At 42.8% G+C, this 26,908-nt stretch overlaps 1 protein-coding gene across 3 annotated transcripts in view; it reads left to right on the forward strand.

The window, feature by feature from the left end:
• Positions 1-2,049: 2,049 nt before the first annotated feature.
• LOC117476128 (TBC1 domain family member 9B) overlaps positions 2,050-26,908 on the forward strand; it is a 31,440-nt gene continuing 6,581 nt past the window's right edge. For 2 of the 3 annotated variants that reach the window (XM_034122510.1, XM_034122512.1), the window contains exons 1-17: positions 2,050-2,595; positions 9,794-9,904; positions 11,359-11,477; positions 11,557-11,788; positions 14,542-14,800; positions 14,934-15,141; positions 16,344-16,559; positions 16,643-16,762; positions 19,434-19,584; positions 19,763-19,986; positions 20,391-20,508; positions 20,819-21,021; positions 21,576-21,658; positions 22,382-22,511; positions 22,605-22,703; positions 23,007-23,075; positions 23,938-24,178. In XM_034122510.1, the coding sequence (XP_033978401.1) occupies positions 2,478-2,595; positions 9,794-9,904; positions 11,359-11,477; positions 11,557-11,788; positions 14,542-14,800; positions 14,934-15,141; positions 16,344-16,559; positions 16,643-16,762; positions 19,434-19,584; positions 19,763-19,986; positions 20,391-20,508; positions 20,819-21,021; positions 21,576-21,658; positions 22,382-22,511; positions 22,605-22,703; positions 23,007-23,075; positions 23,938-24,178 (2,701 nt within the window). In that variant the 5' untranslated portion in view covers positions 2,050-2,477. The remainder of the gene's footprint in view (positions 2,596-9,793; positions 9,905-11,358; positions 11,478-11,556; positions 11,789-14,541; positions 14,801-14,933; positions 15,142-16,343; positions 16,560-16,642; positions 16,763-19,433; positions 19,585-19,762; positions 19,987-20,390; positions 20,509-20,818; positions 21,022-21,575; positions 21,659-22,381; positions 22,512-22,604; positions 22,704-23,006; positions 23,076-23,937; positions 24,179-26,908) is intronic. The other variant, XM_034122511.1, reaches the window with a different exon arrangement.

A 26,908-nucleotide genomic window follows, 5' to 3' on the forward strand; every position in this document is an offset into this window, starting at 1 on the left:
TCAGTAACGAAGGTTCCTCAGGTCCTGGGTTCTCCAATCAAACCCTCAGATCTTAGTCCTCACAGAGCTGAGTCAGGTCTGTCCTCAAAGAGCTGAGTCAGGTCTCCACCTATTGGCTGACAGACCTGAGTCCCCTCCTCCTATTGGCTGACAGACCTGAGTCCCCTCCTCCTATTGGCTGACAGACCTGAGTCCCCTCCTCCTATTGGCTGACAGACCTGAGTCCCCTCCTCCTATTGGCTGACAGACAGGTGGGCGTGTCTCTGAAGTGATGGACAGCTCCTTTATGTATTCTGCAGCTCTGAGTATACTGGCTCCTTATATAAACAGCATTATAGAATATACTGAATATAACCTCACTGTGTACTTCCTCATTAAAGTACTCTAACCTGCCAACGCCTCCAATTACTCTCCAGGTACTCAGTACACATACTCAGTACAAGTACTCACCAAGTACTTAGTACACATACTCACCAAGTACTTAGTACACATACTCACCAAGTACACACTGCAAGTGCAGAGTACACATACTCACCAATTACACACTGCAAGTAATCAGTACAAGTACCCACTGCAAGTAATCAGTACAAATACACACCAAGTACTCAGTATAAGTACACACCAAGTTCTCATTATAAGTACTCAGCAAGTACTCACAGCGTGTACTTATCTGCATTGCTCTTGGTCTTCAGTTAAAGGTGTGTGTACTCTGAACACGTGATGAAGACTCTTTAACCACTCTTCATCACGTGTTCAATGAACTCTGAACACGTGATGAAGACTCTTCTTTAACCACTCTTCATCACGTGTTCAATGAACTCTGAACACGTGATGAAGACTCTTCTTTAACCACTCTTCATCACGTGTTCAATGAACTCTGAACACGTGATGAAGACTAACGGTAGAACTGCCCTTCAAAATAAAGGAATCAGGAGTTCTACAAAAAGGAAACTCATTTTAAAAACATGAACGTTAGCACAGACTGAAACTAACAGGCGATACACAGCATGAGAGATTATAACATCCAATCAATCAATCAATCAATCAATCAAGCAATCAATCAATACTGTATCTATAATGTGTGTTCAGAATATAAAGCAGTGAGCAGTTATTCAGAACACAGGAAAACACATGGAGGCAAAGGAAGCCAGAAGTAAGAACATTGAACATAAATGAATTAATATACATTCATTTATTAACGTTAACACGTTACACATGAAGCGTCCTGTCTGAAGAAAGACCCTTCCTCACATGAAGCCAGAACAGAGACAGATCCAGCTCCTTATGAGACCCTTCCTCACATGAAGCCAGAACAGAGACATATCCAGCTCCTTATGAGACCCTTCCTCATATGAAGCCAGAACAGAGACAGATCCAGCTCCTTTGAGACCCTTCCTCACATGAAGCCAGAACAGAGACAGATCCAGCTCCTTATGAGACCCTTCCTCACATGAAGCCAGAACAGAGACATATCCAGCCCTTTATGAGACCCTTCCTCACATGAAGCCAGAACAGAGACAGATCCAGCTCCTTATGAGACCCTTCCTCACATGAAGCCAGAACAAAGACAGATCCAGCTCCTTTGAGACCCTTCCTCACATGAAGCCAGTACAGAGAGAGATTCAGAGAGTACCTGGATGTGGGCCCACAGAGCATGCGCAGTGGAGTTTCCCCTTAAGCCCCGCCTCTGATCACCCGCTCTGTCAGTCAGATGAATGGAGAGATTAAATAACTCTAATTCAGCTTCAGGTGCATTGTACAGCTTTTATACTGTAATGATTTAAATAAGGGAAATACAATAATTCATACCGTGGAGTTTATTTAGTTTAAAACAAATCATCCACTGATTTAACACACGTCTCTTTCTCAATGTAAGTCAATAACGTCCCCGAAGCTGCAGTTCCACCATTTCACCGCTCCGAACATTCAACGGGGGGTTTATGTTTTTCATTTCTTTATTTTTTATTCAATAACATATTTCCTGGGGGGCATTCCATACGTACATGAACGTAATGACGCAGCGTGACGTGATGAAGCAGCACCAGACCCGGAAGTGATGTTTAGTCAGCTGACTGAAAACAACAACAACATCAGAGGAGCTCCGGGAAAATAACGGGAATACTGCTCCTCCTTAGTACCGGGGATACTGCTCCTCCTTAGTACCGGGGATACTGCTCCTTCCTCCCGGGGATACTGCTCCTTAGTACCGGGGATACTGCTCCTTAGTACCGGGGATACTGCTCCTTCCTCCCCTGAATACTGCTCCTTAGTACCGGGGATACTGCTCCTTCCTCCCGGGGATACTGCTCCTTCCTCCCGGGAATACTGCTCCTTAGTACCGGGGATACTGCTCCTTCCTCCCGGGGATACTGCTCCTTCCTCCCGGGGATAGTGCTCCTTCTTAGTACCGGGGATACTGCTCCTTCCCCCGGGGGTCTCAGAGTGGTCCTCCTGCCTGGTTCTCCCCCCTCCTCTCGATGTGGATCCCCCCGGAGGAGGTGCTGCTGGCCGGGCCTCTGTGGGTCTCTGAGCGGGCAAACCCCTTCTTCATCCTACAGAGGAGGAGAGGACATGGCCGAGGAGGGGGGCTGTCCGGTGAGTACAAGTACTCAGATCATGTACTTGAGTAAAAGTAGAAGTATTCAGGTCTTGTACTTGAGTAAAAGTAGAAGTACTCAGGTCTTGTACTTGAGTAAAAGTAGAAGTACTCAGATTGTGCACTTGAGTAAAAGTAGAAGTACTCAGATCTGGTACTTGAGTAAAAGTAGAAGTACTCAGATCTTGTACTTGAGTAAAAGTAGAAGTACTCGGATCATGTACTTGAGTAAAAGTAGAAGTACTCAGGTATTGTACTTGAGTAAAAGTAGAAGTACTCAGATCTGGTACTTGAGTAAAAGTAGAAGTACTCAGATCTTGTACTTAAGTAAAAGTAGAAGTACTCAGGTCTTGTACTTGAGTAAAAGTAGAAGTACTCAGGTCTTGTACTTGAGTAAAAGTAGAAGTACTCAGGTATTGTACTTGAGTAAAAGTAGAAGTACTCAGATCTGGTACTTGAGTAAAAGTAGAAGTACTCAGATCTTGTACTTAAGTAAAAGTAGAAGTACTCAGGTCTTGTACTTGAGTAAAAGTAGAAGTACTCAGGTCTTGTACTTGAGTAAAAGTAGAAGTACTCAGGTCTTGTAGTTGAGTAAAAGTAGAAGTACTCAGGTCTTGTACTTGAGTAAAAGTAGAAGTACTCAGGTCTTGTACTTGAGTAAAAGTAGAAGTACTCAGGTCTTGTACTTGAGTAAAAGTAGAAGTACTCAGATTGTGCACTTGAGTAAAAGTAGAAGTACTCAGATCTGGTACTTGAGTAAAAGTAGAAGTACTCAGATCTTGTACTTGAGTAAAAGTAGAAGTACTCAGATCATGTACTTGAGTAAAAGTAGAAGTACTCAGGTATTGTACTTGAGTAAAAGTAGAAGTACTCAGATCTTGTACTTAAGTAAAAGTAGAAGTACTCAGGTCTTGTACTTGAGTAAAAGTAGAAGTACTCAGGTATTGTACTTGAGTAAAAGTAGAAGTACTCAGATCTTGTACTTGAGTAAAAGTAGAAGTACTCAGATCATGTACTTGAGTAAAAGTAGAAGTACTCAGGTATTGTACTTGAGTAAAAGTAGAAGTACTCAGATCTGGTACTTGAGTAAAAGTAGAAGTACTCAGATCTTGTACTTAAGTAAAAGTAGAAGTACTCAGGTCTTGTACTTGAGTAAAAGTAGAAGTACTCAGGTATTGTACTTGAGTAAAAGTAGAAGTACTCAGATCTGGTACTTGAGTAAAAGTAGAAGTACTCAGATCTTGTACTTGAGTAAAAGTAGAAGTACTCAGATCATGTACTTGAGTAAAAGTAGAAGTACTCAGATCATGTACTTGAGTAAAAGTAGAAGTACTCAGATCATGTACTTGAGTAAAAGTAGAAGTACTCAGGTATTGTACTTGAGTAAAAGTAGAAGTACTCAGGTCTTGTACTTGAGTAAAAGTAGAAGTACTCAGATCATGTACTTGAGTAAAAGTAGAAGTACTCAGGTCTTGTACTTGAGTAAAAGTAGAAGTATTCAGGTCTTGTACTTGAGTAAAAGTAGAAGTACTCAGGTATTGTACTTGAGTAAAAGTAGAAGTACTCAGATCTGGTACTTGAGTAAAAGTAGAAGTACTCAGATCTTGTACTTAAGTAAAAGTAGAAGTACTCAGGTCTTGTACTTGAGTAAAAGTAGAAGTACTCAGGTCTTGTACTTGAGTAAAAGTAGAAGTACTCAGGTCTTGTAGTTGAGTAAAAGTAGAAGTACTCAGGTCTTGTACTTGAGTAAAAGTAGAAGTACTCAGGTCTTGTACTTGAGTAAAAGTAGAAGTACTCAGATTGTGCACTTGAGTAAAAGTAGAAGTACTCAGATCTGGTACTTGAGTAAAAGTAGAAGTACTCAGATCTTGTACTTGAGTAAAAGTAGAAGTACTCAGATCATGTACTTGAGTAAAAGTAGAAGTACTCAGGTATTGTACTTGAGTAAAAGTAGAAGTACTCAGATCTTGTACTTAAGTAAAAGTAGAAGTACTCAGGTCTTGTACTTGAGTAAAAGTAGAAGTACTCAGGTATTGTACTTGAGTAAAAGTAGAAGTACTCAGATCTTGTACTTGAGTAAAAGTAGAAGTACTCAGATCATGTACTTGAGTAAAAGTAGAAGTACTCAGGTATTGTACTTGAGTAAAAGTAGAAGTACTCAGATCTGGTACTTGAGTAAAAGTAGAAGTACTCAGATCTTGTACTTAAGTAAAAGTAGAAGTACTCAGGTCTTGTACTTGAGTAAAAGTAGAAGTACTCAGGTATTGTACTTGAGTAAAAGTAGAAGTACTCAGATCTGGTACTTGAGTAAAAGTAGAAGTACTCAGATCTTGTACTTGAGTAAAAGTAGAAGTACTCAGATCATGTACTTGAGTAAAAGTAGAAGTACTCAGATCATGTACTTGAGTAAAAGTAGAAGTACTCAGATCATGTACTTGAGTAAAAGTAGAAGTACTCAGGTATTGTACTTGAGTAAAAGTAGAAGTACTCAGGTCTTGTACTTGAGTAAAAGTAGAAGTACTCAGATCATGTACTTGAGTAAAAGTAGAAGTACTCAGGTCTTGTACTTGAGTAAAAGTAGAAGTACTCAGATTGTGCACTTGAGTAAAAGTAGAAGTACTCAGATCTTGTACTTAAGTAAAAGTAGAAATACTCAGGTCTTGTACTTGAGTAAAAGTAGAAGTACTCAGGTCTTGTACTTGAGTAAAAGTAGAAGTACTCAGGTCTTGTACTTGAGTAAAAGTAGAAGTACTCAGGTCTTGTAGTTGAGTAAAAGTAGAAGTACTCAGGTCTTGTACTTGAGTAAAAGTAGAAGTACTCAGGTCTTGTACTTGAGTAAAAGTAGAAGTACTCAGGTCTTGTACTTGAGTAAAAGTAGAAGTACTCAGGTCTTGTACTTGAGTAAAAGTAGAAGTACTCAGGTCTTGTAGTTGAGTAAAAGTAGAAGTACTCAGGTCTTGTACTTGAGTAAAAGTAGAAGTACTCAGGTCTTGTACTTGAGTAAAAGTAGAAGTACTCAGGTCTTGTACTTGAGTAAAAGTAGAAGTACTCAGATTGTGCACTTGAGTAAAAGTAGAAGTACTCAGATCTGGTACTTGAGTAAAAGTAGAAGTACTCAGATCTTGTACTTGAGTAAAAGTAGAGGTACTCAGATCATGTACTTGAGTAAAAATAGAAGTACTCAGATCATGTACTTGAGTAAAAGTAGAAGTACTCAGATCATGTACTTGAGTAAAGGTAGAAGTACTCAGGTATTGTACTTGAGTAAAAGTAGAAGTACTCAGGTCTTGTACTTGAGTAAAAGTAGAAGTACTCAGATCATGTACTTGAGTAAAAGTAGAAGTACTCAGGTCTTGTACTTGAGTAAAAGTAGAAGTACTCAGATTGTGCACTTGAGTAAAAGTAGAAGTACTCAGATCTTGTACTTAAGTAAAAGTAGAAGTACTCAGGTCTTGTACTTGAGTAAAAGTAGAAGTACTCAGGTCTTGTACTTGAGTAAAAGTAGAAGTACTCAGGTCTTGTACTTGAGTAAAAGTAGAAGTACTCAGGTCTTGTAGTTGAGTAAAAGTAGAAGTACTCAGGTCTTGTACTTGAGTAAAAGTAGAAGTACTCAGGTCTTGTACTTGAGTAAAAGTAGAAGTACTCAGGTCTTGTACTTGAGTAAAAGTAGAAGTACTCAGGTCTTGTACTTGAGTAAAAGTAGAAGTACTCAGGTCTTGTAGTTGAGTAAAAGTAGAAGTACTCAGGTCTTGTACTTGAGTAAAAGTAGAAGTACTCAGGTCTTGTACTTGAGTAAAAGTAGAAGTACTCAGGTCTTGTACTTGAGTAAAAGTAGAAGTACTCAGATTGTGCACTTGAGTAAAAGTAGAAGTACTCAGATCTGGTACTTGAGTAAAAGTAGAAGTACTCAGATCTTGTACTTGAGTAAAAGTAGAAGTACTCAGGTATTGTACTTGAGTAAAAGTAGAAGTACTCAGATCTTGTACTTAAGTAAAAGTAGAAGTACTCAGGTCTTGTACTTGAGTAAAAGTAGAAGTACTCAGGTATTGTACTTGAGTAAAAGTAGAAGTACTCAGATCTTGTACTTGAGTAAAAGTAGAAGTACTCAGATCATGTACTTGAGTAAAAGTAGAAGTACTCAGGTATTGTACTTGAGTAAAAGTAGAAGTACTCAGATCTGGTACTTGAGTAAAAGTAGAAGTACTCAGATCTTGTACTTAAGTAAAAGTAGAAGTACTCAGGTCTTGTACTTGAGTAAAAGTAGAAGTACTCAGGTATTGTACTTGAGTAAAAGTAGAAGTACTCAGATCTGGTACTTGAGTAAAAGTAGAAGTACTCAGATCTTGTACTTAAGTAAAAGTAGAAGTACTCAGATCTTGTACTTGAGTAAAAGTAGAAGTACTCAGATCATGTACTTGAGTAAAAGTAGAAGTACTCAGGTCTTGTACTTGAGTAAAAGTAGAAGTACTCAGATCATGTACTTGAGTAAAAGTAGAAGTACTCAGGTCTTGTACTTGAGTAAAAGTAGAAGTACTCAGATTGTGCACTTGAGTAAAAGTAGAAGTACTCAGATCTTGTACTTAAGTAAAAGTAGAAATACTCAGGTCTTGTACTTGAGTAAAAGTAGAAGTACTCAGGTCTTGTACTTGAGTAAAAGTAGAAGTACTCAGGTCTTGTACTTGAGTAAAAGTAGAAGTACTCAGGTCTTGTAGTTGAGTAAAAGTAGAAGTACTCAGGTCTTGTACTTGAGTAAAAGTAGAAGTACTCAGGTCTTGTACTTGAGTAAAAGTAGAAGTACTCAGGTCTTGTACTTGAGTAAAAGTAGAAGTACTCAGGTCTTGTACTTGAGTAAAAGTAGAAGTACTCAGGTCTTGTAGTTGAGTAAAAGTAGAAGTACTCAGGTCTTGTACTTGAGTAAAAGTAGAAGTACTCAGGTCTTGTACTTGAGTAAAAGTAGAAGTACTCAGGTCTTGTACTTGAGTAAAAGTAGAAGTACTCAGATTGTGCACTTGAGTAAAAGTAGAAGTACTCAGATCTGGTACTTGAGTAAAAGTAGAAGTACTCAGATCTTGTACTTGAGTAAAAGTAGAAGTACTCAGGTATTGTACTTGAGTAAAAGTAGAAGTACTCAGATCTTGTACTTAAGTAAAAGTAGAAGTACTCAGGTCTTGTACTTGAGTAAAAGTAGAAGTACTCAGGTATTGTACTTGAGTAAAAGTAGAAGTACTCAGATCTTGTACTTGAGTAAAAGTAGAAGTACTCAGATCATGTACTTGAGTAAAAGTAGAAGTACTCAGGTATTGTACTTGAGTAAAAGTAGAAGTACTCAGATCTGGTACTTGAGTAAAAGTAGAAGTACTCAGATCTTGTACTTAAGTAAAAGTAGAAGTACTCAGATCATGTACTTGAGTAAAAGTAGAAGTACTCAGGTATTGTACTTGAGTAAAAGTAGAAGTACTCAGATCTGGTACTTGAGTAAAAGTAGAAGTACTCAGATCTTGTACTTAAGTAAAAGTAGAAGTACTCAGGTCTTGTACTTGAGTAAAAGTAGAAGTACTCAGGTATTGTACTTGAGTAAAAGTAGAAGTACTCAGATCTGGTACTTGAGTAAAAGTAGAAGTACTCAGATCTTGTACTTAAGTAAAAGTAGAAGTACTCAGATCTTGTACTTGAGTAAAAGTAGAAGTACTCAGATCATGTACTTGAGTAAAAGTAGAAGTACTCAGATCATGTACTTGAGTAAAAGTAGAAGTACTCAGATCATGTACTTGAGTAAAAGTAGAAGTACTCAGATCATGTACTTGAGTAAAAGTAGAAGTACTCAGATCATGTACTTGAGTAAAGGTAGAAGTACTCAGGTATTGTACTTGAGTAAAAGTAGAAGTACTCAGGTCTTGTACTTGAGTAAAAGTAGAAGTACTCAGATCATGTACTTGAGTAAAAGTAGAAGTACTCAGGTCTTGTACTTGAGTAAAAGTAGAAGTACTCAGATTGTGCACTTGAGTAAAAGTAGAAGTACTCAGATCTTGTACTTAAGTAAAAGTAGAAGTACTCAGGTCTTGTACTTGAGTAAAAGTAGAAGTACTCAGGTCTTGTACTTGAGTAAAAGTAGAAGTACTCAGGTCTTGTACTTGAGTAAAAGTAGAAGTACTCAGGTCTTGTACTTGAGTAAAAGTAGAAGTACTCAGATCATGTACTTGAGTAAAAGTAGAAGTACTCAGATCATGTACTTGAGTAAAAGTAGAAGTACTCAGGTATTGTACTTGAGTAAAAGTAGAAGTACTCAGGTCTTGTACTTGAGTAAAAGTAGAAGTACTCAGGTCTTGTACTTGAGTAAAAGTAGAAGTACTCAGGTCTTGTACTTGAGTAAAAGTAGAAGTACTCAGGTCTTGTAGTTGAGTAAAAGTAGAAGTACTCAGGTCTTGTACTTGAGTAAAAGTAGAAGTACTCAGATCATGTACTTGAGTAAAAGTAGAAGTACTCAGATCATGTACTTGAGTAAAAGTAGAAGTACTCAGGTATTGTACTTGAGTAAAAGTAGAAGTACTCAGGTCTTGTACTTGAGTAAAAGTAGAAGTACTCAGATCATGTACTTGAGTAAAAGTAGAAGTACTCAGATTGTGCACTTGAGTAAAAGTAGAAGTACTCAGATCTTGTACTTAAGTAAAAGTAGAAGTACTCAGGTCTTGTACTTGAGTAAAAGTAGAAGTACTCAGGTCTTGTACTTGAGTAAAAGTAGAAGTACTCAGGTCTTGTACTTGAGTAAAAGTAGAAGTACTCAGGTCTTGTAGTTGAGTAAAAGTAGAAGTACTCAGGTCTTGTACTTGAGTAAAAGTAGAAGTACTCAGGTCTTGTACTTGAGTAAAAGTAGAAGTACTCAGGTCTTGTACTTGAGTAAAAGTAGAAGTTACAGTAAAAGTCATGCATTCAAAATGTTCCTCAAGTAAAAGTAGAAAAGTATTCTCATCAAAATATAGTTAAAGTAGCGACAGTAAAAGTAGTCATTGTGCAGATTGGTCCATTTCAGAATAATATATATGATATGTTTTATAATGATTGATCATGAAAGTGTTCTCAAAGCTGGTAAAGGTGCAGCTAGTTTGAATGGCTTTGTATACTGTTAATACTAAATACTAAGTATTGATCCTGTGTTCTGCAGGTGGTGTAAATACTAAGTATTGATCCTGTGTTCTGCAGGTCTGCTGGTGGGCACCCTGGACGTGGTTCTGGACTCCAGCGCCCGGATCGCTCCCTATCGGATCCTCCTGCAGACGGCCGGCGCTCAGATCTACTGGAACATCGCAAGCGGTGTGTTGAAGCCATTTTGCATTTCTATCTTATTTATATTTATAATGAAACGTTATGAATGTTTTGTATATGATGTTTTATTATTTATATGTATTATTGTTTTGATTGATGCCAACTATCAATGTATTGTTATGGTGGCGTCATATAGGCGTGGTTTTGGCCTTTAAAGAGCAACTTGCAGGTTAGAGACACCAGTGAATAAATGTGTAGGAAAATGATGTATACACTAGATTTTCCAAAAAATATACATAAATATACACTACAGTGACATCTGGCGTCGTTTTTGTAAGACATTTTTACTTCCGCATAAAAAAAGCCTCCCCATGTGACCTCCCACGTGTGACGTCACATGGGGGAGAGCTGCCGGTCTAACGTATGAATAAACATGGATCACAATGCTAGTTTTGACACAGAAGAGGTTGAAAATGTATATTCAAATGCATATGACGGACCACAACCTTATAATTATGAGCCTGCTAGGTGTCCAAGAGACCAGGAGCAGCCAAGGATTAGAAGAAATAACGGCCATCGGAGAGAAATGGAGCTGTGGTGTGAGGAGAACCAGTGGAGAACTGGGCAGCTGTCTTGGTGAGTGACCGGCGTTAGCTACAGTTAATGTTAGCTAACGTCGGTCACATCACAACATTGTAAAGTTAGCTATCATATATCAGGCTATAACTAAAGTAGTATTGATAATATAGTAACGTTACTGGCAGGACTGTTGATACTCATCCATAACAGAAACTAATGCGCAAGTATCAACCGTATCTCGCGTTACCTAATGCAACTCCACACTACGTTACGGTGCTGTGTACCGGAGGGGAGAGAGAGAGGAGCGAAGGGGGGGGAGAGAGAGAGGAACGAATGGGGGAGAGAGAGAGGAGCGAAGGGGGGGAGAGAGAGGAACGAAGGGGGGAGAGAGATGTAATACGGTTTCCTGATAAACGTTTTGTTTGATAGGCCTCAGCTGTGGAGAGTATGTGCTGCAGGGAGGTGGATGCACCTCGCACAACGCACCCAGGAATGAAAGCTAGCTCCGGTCCTTTTCCTGTTAGGGAAACTGTGACTCGATGTCCTGACAGGCTGGAGTTTGTGCAACCAGCTCACCATGATTAAAAATGGTGAAATGCAATGTAAAATTACAGAAAAAATACCAGCTCACTAAATCACAACCGCTCAAACCTCAAAAGCAGAGCTCAAAACGGCTCCTTTCCCTCTGAATTCCTGCCCTTATGTCTTGTAAAACATATCAAATCCTGCATTAACTTTTTTAATTGTAATTTTCAGGCAAGGTTAAGCATAAATCTAGTAAAAAAAAAAACCTGCAAGTTGCTCTTTAACAGACGACACGTGACAGGTGCTCACGATGAGTGGAAGGCAAACTGTTTATTAACCGCACGATAGACACCGCGTGTGTTTGGGTTTTAATTTTAACCCTGGGCTGTGTCTTGCAGGCTCGTCCAGGAAGGAGATCACGGAGCACTGGGATTGGCTGGAGTCAAACCTGCTGCAGACCATCTCCATCTTTGACAACGACGAAGACGTCACCACCTTCGTCAAGGGAAAGATCTCAGTATGTCACTTCCTGTTTACTTTCTCAGGTCTCTCTTCCTGTGTGTCATCCTTTCAGTGAGTGATGTCACTTCCTGCAGGGTATCATCGCAGAGGAGAACCGGCTGAAGCAGGGCGAGGAGCAGGAGGAGGATTGTGGGAAGTTTCGGGAGGCGGAGCTGAAGATGAGGAGGCTGTTCGGGATGCCGGAGGAAGAGAAGCTGGTCAACTATTACTCCTGCAGCTACTGGAAGGGAAGGGTGCCGCGGCAGGGCTGGCTCTACCTGTCCGTCAACCACCTGTGCTTCTACTCCTTTCTGTTGGGCAAGGAGGGTACGGCCGGCCAATCACAGGCCAGAGTTCTTTCATATCATTTAAAAAGTGAAACAGAAAACACGAAGCGCAAACTGCCCTGGCCATTGAAGAGTAAATTAACAACTTCTGTAGTAACCTGAAGGTACTCCTCTAGTGACCTGAAGGTACTCCTCTAGTGACCTGAAGGTACTCCTCTAGTTATCTGAAGGTACTCCTCTAGTGACCTGAAGGTACTCCTCTAGTGACCTGACGGTACTCCTCTAGTGACCTGAAGGTACTCCTCTAGTGACCTGAAGGTACTCCTCTAGTGACCTGAAGGTACTCCTCTAGTGACCTGACGGTACTCCTCTAGTGACCTGACGGTACTCCTCTAGTGACCTGAAGGTACTCCTCTAGTGACCTGAAGGTACTCCTCTAGTGACCTGACGGTACTCCTCTAGTGACCTGACGGTACTCCTCTAGTGACCTGAAGGTACTCCTCTAGTGACCTGACGGTACTCCTCTAGTGACCTGAAGGTTGACCTGAAGGTACTCCTCTAGTGACCTGAAGGTACTCCTCTAGTGACCTGAAGGTACTCCTCTAGTGACCTGACGGTACTCCTCTAGTGACCTGACGGTACTCCTCTAGTGACCTGAAGGTACTCCTCTAGTGACCTGACGGTACTCCTCTAGTGACCTGACGGTACTCCTCTAGTGACCTGAAGGTACTCCTCTAGTGACCTGAAGGTATTCCTCTAGTGACCTGACGGTACTTCCTCTAGTGACCTGAAGGTACTCCTCTAGTGACCTGACGGTACTCCTCTAGTGACCTGACGGTACTCCTCTAGTGACCTGAAGGTACTCCTCTAGTGACCTGAAGGTACTCCTCTAGTGACCTGACGGTACTCCTCTAGTGACCTGAAGGTACTCCTCTAGTGACCTGACGGTACTCCTCTAGTGACCTGACGGTACTCCTCTAGTGACCTGACGGTACTCCTCTAGTGACCTGACGGTACTCCTCTAGTGACCTGAAGGTACTCCTCTAGTGACCTGAAGGTACTCCTCTAGTGACCTGAAGGTATTCCTCTAGTGACCTGACGGTACTCCTCTAGTGACCTGAAGGTACTCCTCTAGTGACCTGACGGTACTCCTCTAGTGACCTGACGGTACTCCTCTAGTGACCTGAAGGTACTCCTCTAGTGACCTGAAGGTACTCCTCTAGTGACCTGACGGTACTCCTCTAGTGACCTGAAGGTACTCCTCTAGTGACCTGACGGTACTCCTCTAGTGACCTGACGGTACTCCTCTAGTGACCTGACGGTACTCCTCTAGTGACCTGACGGTACTCCTCTAGTGACCTGAAGGTACTCCTCTAGTGACCTGACGGTACTCCTCTAGTGACCTGAAGGTACTCCTCTAGTGACCTGACGGTACTCCTCTAGTGACCTGAAGGTAGAGTAGATTGTTCAGGAACCAGACGATATGCCCTCCTTTGTGTTTCATGTCTATCTCAGGGGTCGGAGGTCAGGGTTGTTTATCTGTTTTATCTCTGTCTCTCTGCATCTCATGCCCCTTTCACACCGGCGCTTTTCAGGCTCCGGCTCGGAGCTGGAGCTGGAAAAGCGCCGGTTTTTCCTGTTCACACCGCAGCGGCGCCGGCTCATAGCTCCGAAATGCGGTTTACTTCCAGCTCCAAAAAACTGTCGGTCTAGAGGCAAGAGCTTCGGAGCTAGAGGCGGCGTCGCTTACGTCTCTCTTACGTCGAGGCGTGCAGGAAACTAAACCCACCTCCCCTGAACATGGGTCGACTGAAGAGTCTCGTCATGCCTGCCTACAAGCAGTAGCGCTGAGCAAAGTGACTAGAAGGCAACCACACACTTATAAAAAAAAACACACTTTATAAAGTCAGGCAACACTAACCAGGCTTCGTGTGATTCTGTTTATTTGTACCTTACTTTGACCATCCGTTCGCTGTTATTGATCATTGTGGAGAGCAGGCAGACGTTTTGTTTGTTATTATAGCAGCTATCAGATGGAATCAATACATGGGCTGCACAGGTTGTCATGTCCGACTATCACAAGTAGAATCATAATGAAAAATACGTCGGTAAAAAGTGCCTGTAGAAAACGCCTTAGCAAGTAGTCAGTTTAGCTTCGGTTGCTATGCTAACATCACCCATGTTATACCAGAGAAACTTTCATAACAGCGTTGTGATGCCAAACAGCGTCAATTCAGACTGACACACATTCACTTAAGGGGAACTGGGGATATGTATCAGCTGCTTGTGTGACAGTCAGACAGTGAATACTTTAGAGCCGTGTGAGCTAACCCGGAGCTAACGGGAGAATACACTCCCGTGGAAGAGCAGCCAGCACTGCAGCGGTCGGTAAATGCCGCTGAAACACATTAATAAACAATGAACCACGGCACTCTGGAGAAAAGTATAAGGTTGGAGAAGTCGTTATTTAATTTAATCTGGCTTCGTATGATTAAAAGCAACACGATCATCGACCCGACGCAGTCCCCGGCCCCGTTGTTGTTGTGAGGTGAGCTCCGTTGGGGAGAAAATCAGCGATGTAAACTGTGACGTCATGACGCAGCAGCGGCAGCTCTGGGCAGTGTGAACAGAGCGGGAGCTGAAAAGGGAAACCGGAGCTGAACCAGAAAAGCTCTAGCTAGGAGCTAGAAAGGGAAAAGCGCTGGTGTGAAAGCCGCATCAGTGACCCTGGTGGTGCAGGGGTCGGAGGTCAGGGTTGTTTATCTGATTTATCTCTGTCTCTCTGCATCTCAGTGACCCTGGTGGTGCAGTGGTCGGAGGTGACCCAGCTGGAGAAGAACGCCACGCTGGTGTTTCCAGAAAGCGTCCGAGTCAGCACGCGTCACACCGAGTACTTCTTCTCCATGTTTCTCAACATCAACGACACCTTCAAGCTGATGGAGCAGCTCGCCAACATGGCCATGCGGCAGCTTCTGGACAACGAGGCGTTCGCTGCCGACCGCTCGCTTCCCAAACCCTGCAAGACGCTGAAGAACGTCTCTGCGCTCAAGAGGTCTCACTCTGTTCAGATTCCCATGTGTTTAGTTATGATTATAAATAATAACATGTTGTGTTTCACAGCGTTTATGTTATGAAGACTCACTCCCTCTGACCTTTGACCTGATCAGCTGTTTCCTGTCCTGCAGGGATCTGGACGCCCGGGCGAAGAACGAGCGTTACCGCACGATGTTCCGGCTGACGCAGGACGAGCGTCTGGACGGACACACGGACTGCACCCTGTGGGCGCCGTTCGCCAAGATGCATGTGGTGGGACAGCTGTTCATCTCCAACAACTACATCTGTTTCAACAGCAGAGAAGAAGACCTGTGTCAGCTGATCATCCCCCTCAGAGAGGTAAACAGGAAGTCAGCTGATCATCCCCTCAGAGAGGTAAACAGGAAGTCAGCTGATCATCCCCTCAGAGAGGTAAACAGGAAGTCAGCTGATCATCCCCTCAGAGAGGTAAACAGGAAGTCTGCTGCAGGTGGAGTCAGGTGAAGCAGCAGGTGAAGTCAGGTGAAGCAGCAGGTGAAGTCAGGTGGAGCAGCAGGTGGAGTCAGGTGGAGCAGCAGGTGGAGCAGCAGGTGGAGTCAGGTGAAGCAGCAGGTGGAGTCAGGTGGAGCAGCAGGTGGAGTCAGGTGGAGCAGCAGGTGAAGTCAGGTGAAGTCAGGTGAAGCAGCAGGTGGAGTCAGGTGGAGCAGCAGGTGGAGCAGCAGGTGGAGCAGCAGGTGGAGTCAGGTGGAGTCAGGTGAAGCAGCAGGTGGAGTCAGGTGGAGCAGCAGGTGGAGTCAGGTGGAGCAGCAGGTGGAGTCAGGTGAAGCAGCAGGTGGAGTCAGGTGAAGCAGCAGGTGGAGTCAGGTGGAGCAGCAGGTGGAGTCAGGTGGAGTCAGGTGAAGCAGCAGGTGGAGTCAGGTGGAGCAGCAGGTGGAGCAGCAGGTGGAGTCAGGTGGAGTCAGGTGAAGCAGCAGGTGGAGTCAGGTGGAGCAGCAGGTGGAGTCAGGTGGAGCAGCAGGTGAAGTCAGGTGGAGCAGCAGGTGGAGTCAGGTGGAGCAGCAGGTGGAGTCAGGTGGAGCAGCAGGTGGAGTCAGGTGAAGCAGCAGGTGGAGTCAGGTGGAGCAGCAGGTGGAGTCAGGTGAAGCAGCAGGTGGAGTCAGGTGGAGCAGCAGGTGAAGTCAGGTGGAGCAGCAGGTGGAGTCAGGTGAAGCAGCAGGTGGAGCAGCAGGTGAAGTCAGGTGGAGCAGCAGGTGGAGTCAGGTGAAGCAGCAGGTGGAGTCAGGTGGAGTCAGGTGAAGCAGCAGGTGGAGTCAGGTGAAGCAGCAGGTGGAGTCAGGTGAAGCAGCAGGTGGAGTCAGACTCGCTGTTTGAGGGCTTGATAAGCCACTCCCCCTCCACACTCGTTGGTTTGGAACAGCACTTAATGTGGCGGACCCTCCGCGCGAATGCGCAAACGGAGGGGTAGTGTGTAGGGGGCGGTTTGGAATTCAGTTACCCATGATGCTCTTTACCCATGATGCTCTTTACCCATGATGCTCTTTACCCATGATGCTTTGCTGCAGGTGTCAGTGGTTGAGAAGGCAGACAGCAGCAGCATCCTGCCGTGTCCCGTCTCTATCAGCACCAAGAACAAGACCAACTTCCTGTTCGCTAACCTCAAAGACAGAGACTTCCTGCTGCAGCGGATCTCCGACTTCCTGCAGCGGACCCCCGACAGCAGCGGGGGCGAAACCAGCCCCCTGATTGGCCCCCTGATTGGCCCCCTGATTGGGCCCCTGGTGGGTCCTGAATCCATCCTGTTTCTGAGGGGTCAGCTGACAGGAAGTAGATTTCTCACAGTGATTCTGTTTCCTGTCCTCAGGGCTCCTCATCTGAGTCCGTCCTCAGGGGCCGACATTACCACCCTGACCTGCCGACAGCCAATCAGGGTCTCCTGAGGCTCTACCAGACCGGGGCCCCCGAGGACCTTGGGCCCAAAGCCGTGAGTTCAAGTCCCTCAGGAGGACCCTTAGATCCTGAGGACCCTTAGATACTGACCCTTAGATACTGAGGACCCTTAGATACTGACCCTTAGATACTGAGGACCCTTAGATACTGACCCTTAGATACTGAGGACCCTTAGATACTGAGGACCCTTAGATACTGAGGACCCTTAGATACTGACCCTTAGATACTCAGGACCCTTAGATACTGACCCTTAGATACTGACCCTTAGATACTCAGGACCCTTAGATACTGACCCTTAGATACTGACCCTTAGATACTCAGGACCCTTAGATACTGACCCTTAGATACTGAGGACCCTTAGATACTTAATTATTACAGTGTAGGCGGGGCGATCGGCTGTTCGGCAACGCTGCGTAAAACTGCCCTGACGTCATCTTCAATGCGAACCACAAAACCAAAACATCAGCTGTTAGCTGTTAGCACTCAGAGCTCACAGCTCCTCATATCTGTTCAGAAACTAGACAAAAGTTAAACAAGTACAAACCACAGACTGTCTGTGTCATGGTGAATACAGTCGCTAGCAGTGACGTGCGGTGAGGTTCATGGCTGGTGAGGCACTGACTCACTGAGTCAGATTTACAAATATTATATTTTGACCTTAATCGAAATATTCGGTTATTTTCAAAAGCTTTTTTAGTCTGATGCTTCGATTCATTTTAAACAGACCGTTCAACAAAAGGATACCCAAAATCTAAATATTGGATTGTTCTTTCTTAGTAAGATCCCATTTTCATTACAAATGTGGTCTTACCTTGACTTGAAGATGAAGTCCATGCTATCCTTCTGGACAACAATCTCTATTACTGTTTTGTAAAAGTCCTCTTTATCTTCCTGTAGTTTCAAAAGTCTAGTTTGTTGTTTGCGTCTACCGTCTCTGCGTAGAATAACAGTAGCAACAAGAACCTGTGGGCTCACGTGCCCTTACCCCACAGTAACTGGCTTGAGCGCGCTCACAAAATAAGTGCCCGCGCTAAATTAGTGCCCGTGCTCCAGCAAGTTACTATGGGCTTACGAGAGGCAGAGCTCGTGCCTGCCTCACTTCTCATCGCTCCCGTAGCGGAGCTCGGCACATTTGCTGATTTTGACTATAAAAAGCGATTGGAATCAAACAGAAATCACATTTACACAAGATCAGTGGAGACATTTTATTATTATTACTATTTAGTTTTTCTTTAGTTGTTTTTCCGTTACATTGGAGTATGACAGGTGAGGCTCTGCCTCCACTGACTGCACGTCGCTGGTCGCTAGTTTATTTATGTCTGTATAGGCCGTTGTTGTGAGTGTGGACGGAGCCAATACAACGTTAGCTTATCCTGATCGATCTGATCTCCATTCAGAAAACAAGCATTTTAAAAGGTTTTTCCCCTGCCGTCTGTCTGCAGACTTGTCAAAGCATTAATTCATAGTTTTTACTGACCGGTATCAGTATGTTGTTACTTCGGCATCATTTAGAAACGTGTATTACAATTAAATCACGGTAAAATATGTTCATTTTGTTGTAGTTGTAGCCCACTTGCCAGAGATTCTCTCTGACCATTCAGCAGTCGACAGTGTTTACGTCAATAGTTTAGCATATTCAGCCCGGTTGTTGGCCCGGTAAGAACGTCGATTTTGGAGGGCCAGAAAAAAGGTGAAAAATTAGCCCTGAGCCAGAACTACCCCTAGTGGAAAAGCATAAAAAAGCGGGCTTGGTTTGGCCCGGCCCGCTTAAACCGTGCTACGTGCTGCAGTGGAAAAGCGCCATTAGATACTGAGGACCCTTATGGCGCATTTCCACTACACGGCCTCGCTCGGCCCCGCTCGGTATGGCTGGGCCTCGTTAGGACTGGCTCACTTTATGGCGCATTTCCATTACAGTTTAGGAACTGGGGTAGTATCTATAGTAACGCAGTGTAGGCGGAGCCGTGACGTGATCTTCAGAGAACCCCAGAAAAACAACACAGCCGTTAGCTGTTAGCACTCAGAGCTCACAGCTCCTCATATATGTTCAGAAACTAGACAAAAGTTAAACAAGTACAAACCACAGACTGCCTGTGTCATGGTGAATACAGTCGCTGCTTTATTTATGTCTGTATAGGCCGTTGTTGTGAGTGTGGACGGTCGGAGCATATACTGCGTTAGCTTAGCCAATCTCCATTTAGAAAACACGCATTTTAAAAGGTTTTTCGCCTGCCGTCTGTCTGCAGACTTGACAAAGCATTAATTCATGGTTTTTACTAACCGGTATCAGTATGTTGTTACTTTCGGCATCATTTTGAAACGTGTATTACAATTAAATCACGGTCAAATATGTCCATCTTGTTGTAGTTGTTGCCCCCCTTGCCAGCGACGCTCTCTCTAGTTTAGCATACTCAGCCCGACTCAGCCTCGTTGTCTCTGGCCCTAGACCCACGATTTTATGAGGCCAGAAAAACTGTGAATTAGGACCCGCCGGCCGGTACTAGGCCAAGTGGAAACGCAACCAAAGACGGGCCGCTGACGTCACAGCCCTCTTAAACCGTGCTCCGCGCTGTAGTGGAAACGCGCCATTAGATACAGAGGAACATTATACACTGAGGACCCTCAGATACTGAAGCTTAGATCCTGAGGTCCTCAGATACTGAGGACCCTACTTACCCCCCCCCCCCCCCCCCCCCCCCCCCCAGATGAAGGAGAGGATGAAGGAGGAGGCTTGGAACATCCACTTCTCAGAGTTCGGTCGAGGAGTCTGCATGTACCGGACCTCCAGAACCAGAGAGCTGGTCCTGAACGGGATCCCAGAGAACCTGAGGGGGGAGCTGTGGATGCTGTTCTCTGGTGAGGGTTCACCCATTCATCCATTCATCCACTCATTATTCATCCACTCATTATTCATTCAATCATTCACTCATCCACTCATTATTCACTCATTCATCACTCACTCATTCATCATGTAAGAGGATAGCTGTGGATGCTGTTCTCAGTGTTCACTCATTCACTCCTCACCCTTTCACAGGAGCTCAGAATGAGATGGCGTCCCACCCCGGTTACTATGGCGACCTGGTGGAGGCGGCGATGGGGGTTGGCTCTGTGGTTTCCGTGGTGACGGAGGAGATCGAGAGGGACCTTCATCGATCGATGCCTGAACACCGAGCCTTCCAGAACCAGACGGGCATCTCCGCGCTGCGCCGCGTCCTGACTGCGTACGCCCACCGAAACCCAGGCATCGGGTACTGCCAGGTACTAATACTACATACAGTACTACATACAGGTACTAATACTACATACAGTACTACATACAGGTACTAATACCACACACAGTACTACATACAGGTACTAATACTACATCAAGAGTCCTGACCAGGTACTAATACTACATCAAGAATCATGACCAGGTACTAATACTACATACAGTACTACATCCAGGTACTAATACTACACACAGTACTACATACAGGTACTAATACTTCATCAACTGTTATCCAGTTCAGTTCTTCATCAAGTGTTATCCAGTTCTTCATCAGTGTTATCCAGTTCTTCATCAGTGTTATCCAGTTCTTCATCAGTGTTATCCAGTTCTTCATCAGTGTTATCCAGTTCTTCATCAGTGTTATCCAGTTCTTCATCAGTGTTGTTGTCCTCAGGCGATGAACATCGTCACCTCGGTGCTGCTGCTCTTCTCTCCAGAGGAGCAGGCTTTCTGGCTGCTGGTGGCTCTGTGTGAGCGCATGCTGCCAGACTACTACAACACAAGAGTTACAGGTACATATATATATAATTATATACACTCACCAGCCACCAGTCAGGTACATCTTGCTGGGTTGGACCCCCACAGACTGAAGGAGCTGCATCAGACATGTTGGCATCACACAGCTGCTGCAGATCTGTAGCTCAGAGACGCTCCTCTGCACACCTCCAACCAGGGGTTATTGACTGTTGCCTTTCTATTATATATATATATATATATATATATATATATATATATATATATATATATATATATATATATATATATATATATATATATATATATATATATATATATATAATAAGATGTATGTGATTTGTTCAGGGGCCCTGGTGGATCAGGGGGTGTTCGAGGAGCTGACCAGAGCCTTCCTGCCCCCCCTGTATGAACACATGAGGGATCTGGGGGTGATCTCCACCATCAGCCTCTCCTGGTTCCTCACCCTCTTCCTGTCTGTGATGCCCTTTGACAGCGCCGTGCTGCTGGTGGACTGCTTCTTCTACGAGGGCATCAAGGTCACCTTCCAGGTACAGAGCATCATGGGAGCTGTAGTCCTCAGAGAGCTGTAGTCCTCAAAGAGCAGAGCATCATGGGAGCTGTAGTCCTCAGAGAGCTGTAGTCCTCAAAGAGCAGAGCATCATGGGAGCTGTAGTCCTCAGAGAGCTGTAGTCCTCAGAGAGCTGTAGTCCTCAAAGAGCAGAGCATCATGGGAGCTGTAGTCCTCAGAGAGCTGTAGTCCTCAGAGAGCTGTAGTCCTCAAAGAGCAGAGCATCATGGCAGCTGTAGTCCTCAGAGAGCTGTAGTCCTCAGAGAGCTGTAGTCCTCACAGAGCAGAGCATCATGGGAGCTGTAGTCCTCAGAGAGCTGTAGTCCTCAGAGAGCTGTAGTCCTCAGAGAGCTGTAGTACTCAAAGAGCAGAGCATCATGGGAGCTGTAGTCATCAGAGAGCTGTATTCCTCAAAGAGCAGAGCATCATGGGAGCTGTAGTCCTCAGAGAGCTGTAGTCCTCAGAGAGCAGGGCATCATGGGAGCTGTAGTCCTGAGTTTTGGCAGCTGCTGACATATGTCCCTCTTCCTGCAGGTGGCGCTGGCGGTGCTGCACGACAACATGGAGGCTCTGCTGTCCTGCAGCGACGAGGGGGAGGCCATGACCGTCCTGGGGAGGTGAGGGGAGATCACTGAGGTGGGGGGAGGGGGCTGTTAACACTCATTAGGCTCGTTTGAGATCAGCGAGACCGACGCAGACCTGCGCAATTGCGATCGCCGTCTTGCTAGTGCGTTGCATGATGGTTAGTCATTTTGTCCGACTTGCTCTGGAGGCTCGACTGCATGAGCCGTTGAAATCTCGCGGGACAAAGACGCCGGCAGCCTTGAGAGCGAGGCGGCGCAGTTTCTCTCCACGGGCTGCGGAAGCTAAATGCTTGATGGGAAACGACTCGCTGGTATCTCGAGCTGAGCGCTCATTGGTGGTGTTTACCCCGTGCTGGAGATGAAACTCTCCATTGGCTCGGCAAAAGTGTGTTGTTGTTTTGTGTCAGTTTTACGTCGCCACTTCCATTCACATTTTTCATCATTCATACCCCTCACTGTTTATTCTTCATTCAATTCATTCTATATTTTATTCTGTAGATTGTGTACATTACTTTTCACTTTACTGCTTGTTGCACTCCTGGTTAGAAGCTAAACTGCATTTCGTTGTCTCCTGTAATCTGTGCAATATCAATCAAGTTGAATCTAATCTTGAGCAGGAACAAATGTATTTACTAAATGTACTATTTACATATCTGTACATTAACGATTAAACACATTTGTGCATTCTTTATAAATGCAAACCGAGTCAAGCCGACTCCGAGCTGTCCGACTTTAAGTGTGTGTGTGTGTGTGTAGGTACCTGGATAACGTTGTGAACAAACAGACTGTGGCCCCTCCCATCCCTCACCTCCACGCCCTGCTGACCAGCGGAGACGACCCCCCCCGAGAGATCGACATCTTCGACCTCATCAAGTCCTCCTACGAGGTCAGGATCCGTCTAACTCCTGCAGAGTCTCTCTCTCTAACTCCTGGAGCGGCTCTGTCTAACTCCTGGATGTTGTTTCTTCATCTCTTGCAGAAGTTCGGCAGCCTGCGCTCTGATGTCATCGAGCAGATGCGGTTCAAGCAGAGGTTAAAGGTCATCCAGTCGCTGGAGGACACCGCCAAGAGGAGCGTGGTGAGCTAGCATGCTACAGGCTAACATGCTCACGTGCTAATGTGACACAAACTCACACTGTGTGTGTGTGTGTGTGTGTGTGTGTGTGTGTGTGTGTGTGTGTGTGTGTGTGTGTGTGTGTGTGTGTGTGTGTGTGTGTGTGTGTGTGTGTGTGTGTGTGTGTGGTGTGTGTGTGTGTGTGTGTGTGTGTGTGTGTGTGTGTGTGTGTGTGTGTGTTGTGTGTGTGTGTGTGTGTGTGTGTGTGTGTGTGTGTGTGTGTGTGTGTGTGTGTGTGTGTGTGTGTGTGTGTGTGTGTGTGTGTAGGTGAGAGCGATGATGACGGAGTCTGCATTCAGCATCGAGGAGCTGGAGGAGCTGTACTGTCTCTTTAAGGTAAACTGACTCCTCTAAGCCGTGAGGCTGCTTAACCACCACACATCATGCAATAACCATTCTCACACATACACACACTTTTAATGCACTTTGTATACTATTTTTATATCAATATGTTTAACTATGTATTCCCTCGTATGATTGTTTATGGTGTCTGTCCTATTGCCGTGTTTTTTAGTGTTCTGTATGTGTTTGTATTTTTTGCACTCCGGGACAGAGTTGCACTCTGAATCTCGTTATACTCTGTGTACAATGACAATAAAAGGCTTTAACTTTAACTTAACTTTAACTAAGCACACTAAATAATAAAACAGCTGTTATTGTTATTGCTCCAGATGTTATTGTTATTGCTCCAGATGTTATTGTTATTGCTCCAGATGTTAGTGTTATTGCTCCAGATGTTAGTGTTATTGCTCCAGATGTTAGTGTTATTGCTCCAGATGTTAGTGTTATTGCTCCAGATGTTAGTGTTATTGCTCCAGAGGTTAGTGTTATTGCTCCAGAGGTTAGTGTTATTGCTCCAGAGGTTAGTGTTATTGCTCCAGATGTTAGTGTTATTGCTCCAGAGGTTAGTGTTATTGCTCCAGATGTTATTGTTATTGCTCCAGATGTTAGTGTTATTGCTCCAGATGTTATTGTTATTGCTCCAGATGTTATTGTTATTGCTCCAGATGTTAGTGTTATTGCTCCAGATGTTAGTGTTATTGCTCCAGATGTTAGTGTTATTGCTCCAGAGGTTAGTGTTATTGCTCCAGAGGTTAGTGTTATTGCTCCAGATGTTAGTGTTATTGCTCCAGATGTTAGTGTTATTGCTCCAGAGGTTAGTGTTATTGCTCCAGAGGTGACTGTACTTCCTGTGCAGGCGCAGCACATGGCCAGCTGTTATTGGGGCTCCAGCAGCGGGGCCTCTCAGCGGTTCGACCCCTCCCTCCCGTACCTGGAGCAGTACAGCATCGACCCGCTGCAGTTCTGCCAGCTGTTCCTTGGCCTCGGCCCCTGGGCCTGCGGGGGCCACACCCCCACCCTCTCTGCTCGCCTCTTCAGGGTCCTGGACCAGAACCAGGACGGGCTGCTCAACTTCAAGGAGTTCATCACTGGATTCAGTGAGACTAACACTATACATGCAGTATATACAACATACACTATATATATACACCATACACTATATACACCATACACTATATACACCATATACACTATATACACTATACACACTATATACACCATACACTATATACACTATACACACTATATACTATATACACTATCTACACTATACACTATATACACTATACACACTATATACACTATACACACTATATACACTATACACACTATATACACTATATACACTATATACACTATACACACTATACACTATATACACTACATACACTATACCCACTATATACACTATACACACTATATACACCATATACACTATATACACTATACACACCATATACACTATATACACTATATACACTATACACTATACACACTATATACACTATACACTATACACTATACACACTATATACACTATATACACTATACACTATATACACTATACACACTATATACACTATACACTATATACACTATACACTATATACACTATACACTATACACTATATACACTATACACTATACACACTATATACACTATATACACTATATACACTATACACACTATATACACTATATACACTATACACACTATACACACTATACACTATATACACTATACACTATACACACTATATACACTATACACTATACACACTATATACACTATACACACTATATACTATATACACGATATACACTATACACTATATGCACTATACACATTATATACACTATATACACTATACACTATATACACTATATACACTATACACTATATACACTATACACTATATACACTATATACACTATACACTATATACACTATATACACTATATACACTATTTACACTATATACTATATACACTACACGCACTATACACACTATACACACTATACACTATATACACTATACACACTATATACTATATACACGATACACTATATACACTATACACTATATACACTATACACACTATATACACTATACACACTATACACACTATACACACTATACACTATTTACACTATATACACTATATACACTATACACACTATACACACTATACACTATTTACACTATATACACTATACACACTATACACTATATACACTATACACACTATACACACTATACACTATTTACACTATATACACTATATACACTATACACTATATACACTATACACACTATACACACTATACACTATTTACACTATATACACTATATACACTACACGCACTATACACACTATACACACTACATACACTATACACACTATACACACTATATACACTATATACACTATACACTATACACTATACACACTATACACACTATACACTATTTACACTATATACACTACACGCACTATACACACTATACACACTATACACTATATACACTATATACACTATACACACTATATACACTATACACACTATATACACTATACACACTATACACTATATACACTATATACAGTATATACACTATACACACTATATACACTATACACTATATACACTATACACACTATATACACTATACACACTATACACTATATACACTATATACACTACACACACTATACACACTATACACACTATACACACTATACACACTATACACTATATACACTATATACACTATACACACTATATACACTATACACACTATATACACCATATACACCATATACACTATATACACTATACACACTATATACACTATACACTATACACTATATACACTATACACTATACACACTATATACACTATATACACTTTTCACACTATATACACTATATACACTATACACACTATATACACTATACACACTATATACACTATATACACCATATACACCATATACACTATACACACTATATACACTATATACACTATACACTATACACTATATACACTATACACACTATATACACTATACACTATACACTATATACACCATATACACTATACACTATACACACTATATACACTATACACTATATACACTATACACACTATATACACTATATACACTATACACACTATACACACTATATACACTATATACACTATACACTATACACTATATACACTATACACACTATACACTATATACACTATATACACTACACGCACTATACACACTATACACTATACACACTATACACACTATACACTATATACACTATATACACTATATACATACACTATACACACTATATACACTTTTCACACTATATACACTATACACTATATACACTATACACTATACACACTATATACACTATACACACTATACACACTATATACACTATACACACTATACACTATATACACTATATACACTATACACACTATACACACTATACACTATATACACTATATACACTATATACATACACTATACACACTATACACTTTTCACACTATATACACTATACACTATATACACTATACACTATACACACTATATACACTATACACACTATACACACTATATACACTATACACACTATACACTATATACACTATATACACTATACACACTATACACACTATACACACTATATACACTATACACACTATACACACTATACACTATACACACTTTACACTATATGCACTATATACACTATATACACTATACACACTATACACACTATATACACTATACACACTATACACACTATA

This window comes from Trematomus bernacchii, unplaced genomic scaffold (genome assembly GCF_902827165.1).
Source record: "Trematomus bernacchii unplaced genomic scaffold, fTreBer1.1, whole genome shotgun sequence".
In the NCBI taxonomy this organism is placed as follows: domain Eukaryota; kingdom Metazoa; phylum Chordata; class Actinopteri; order Perciformes; family Nototheniidae; genus Trematomus; species Trematomus bernacchii.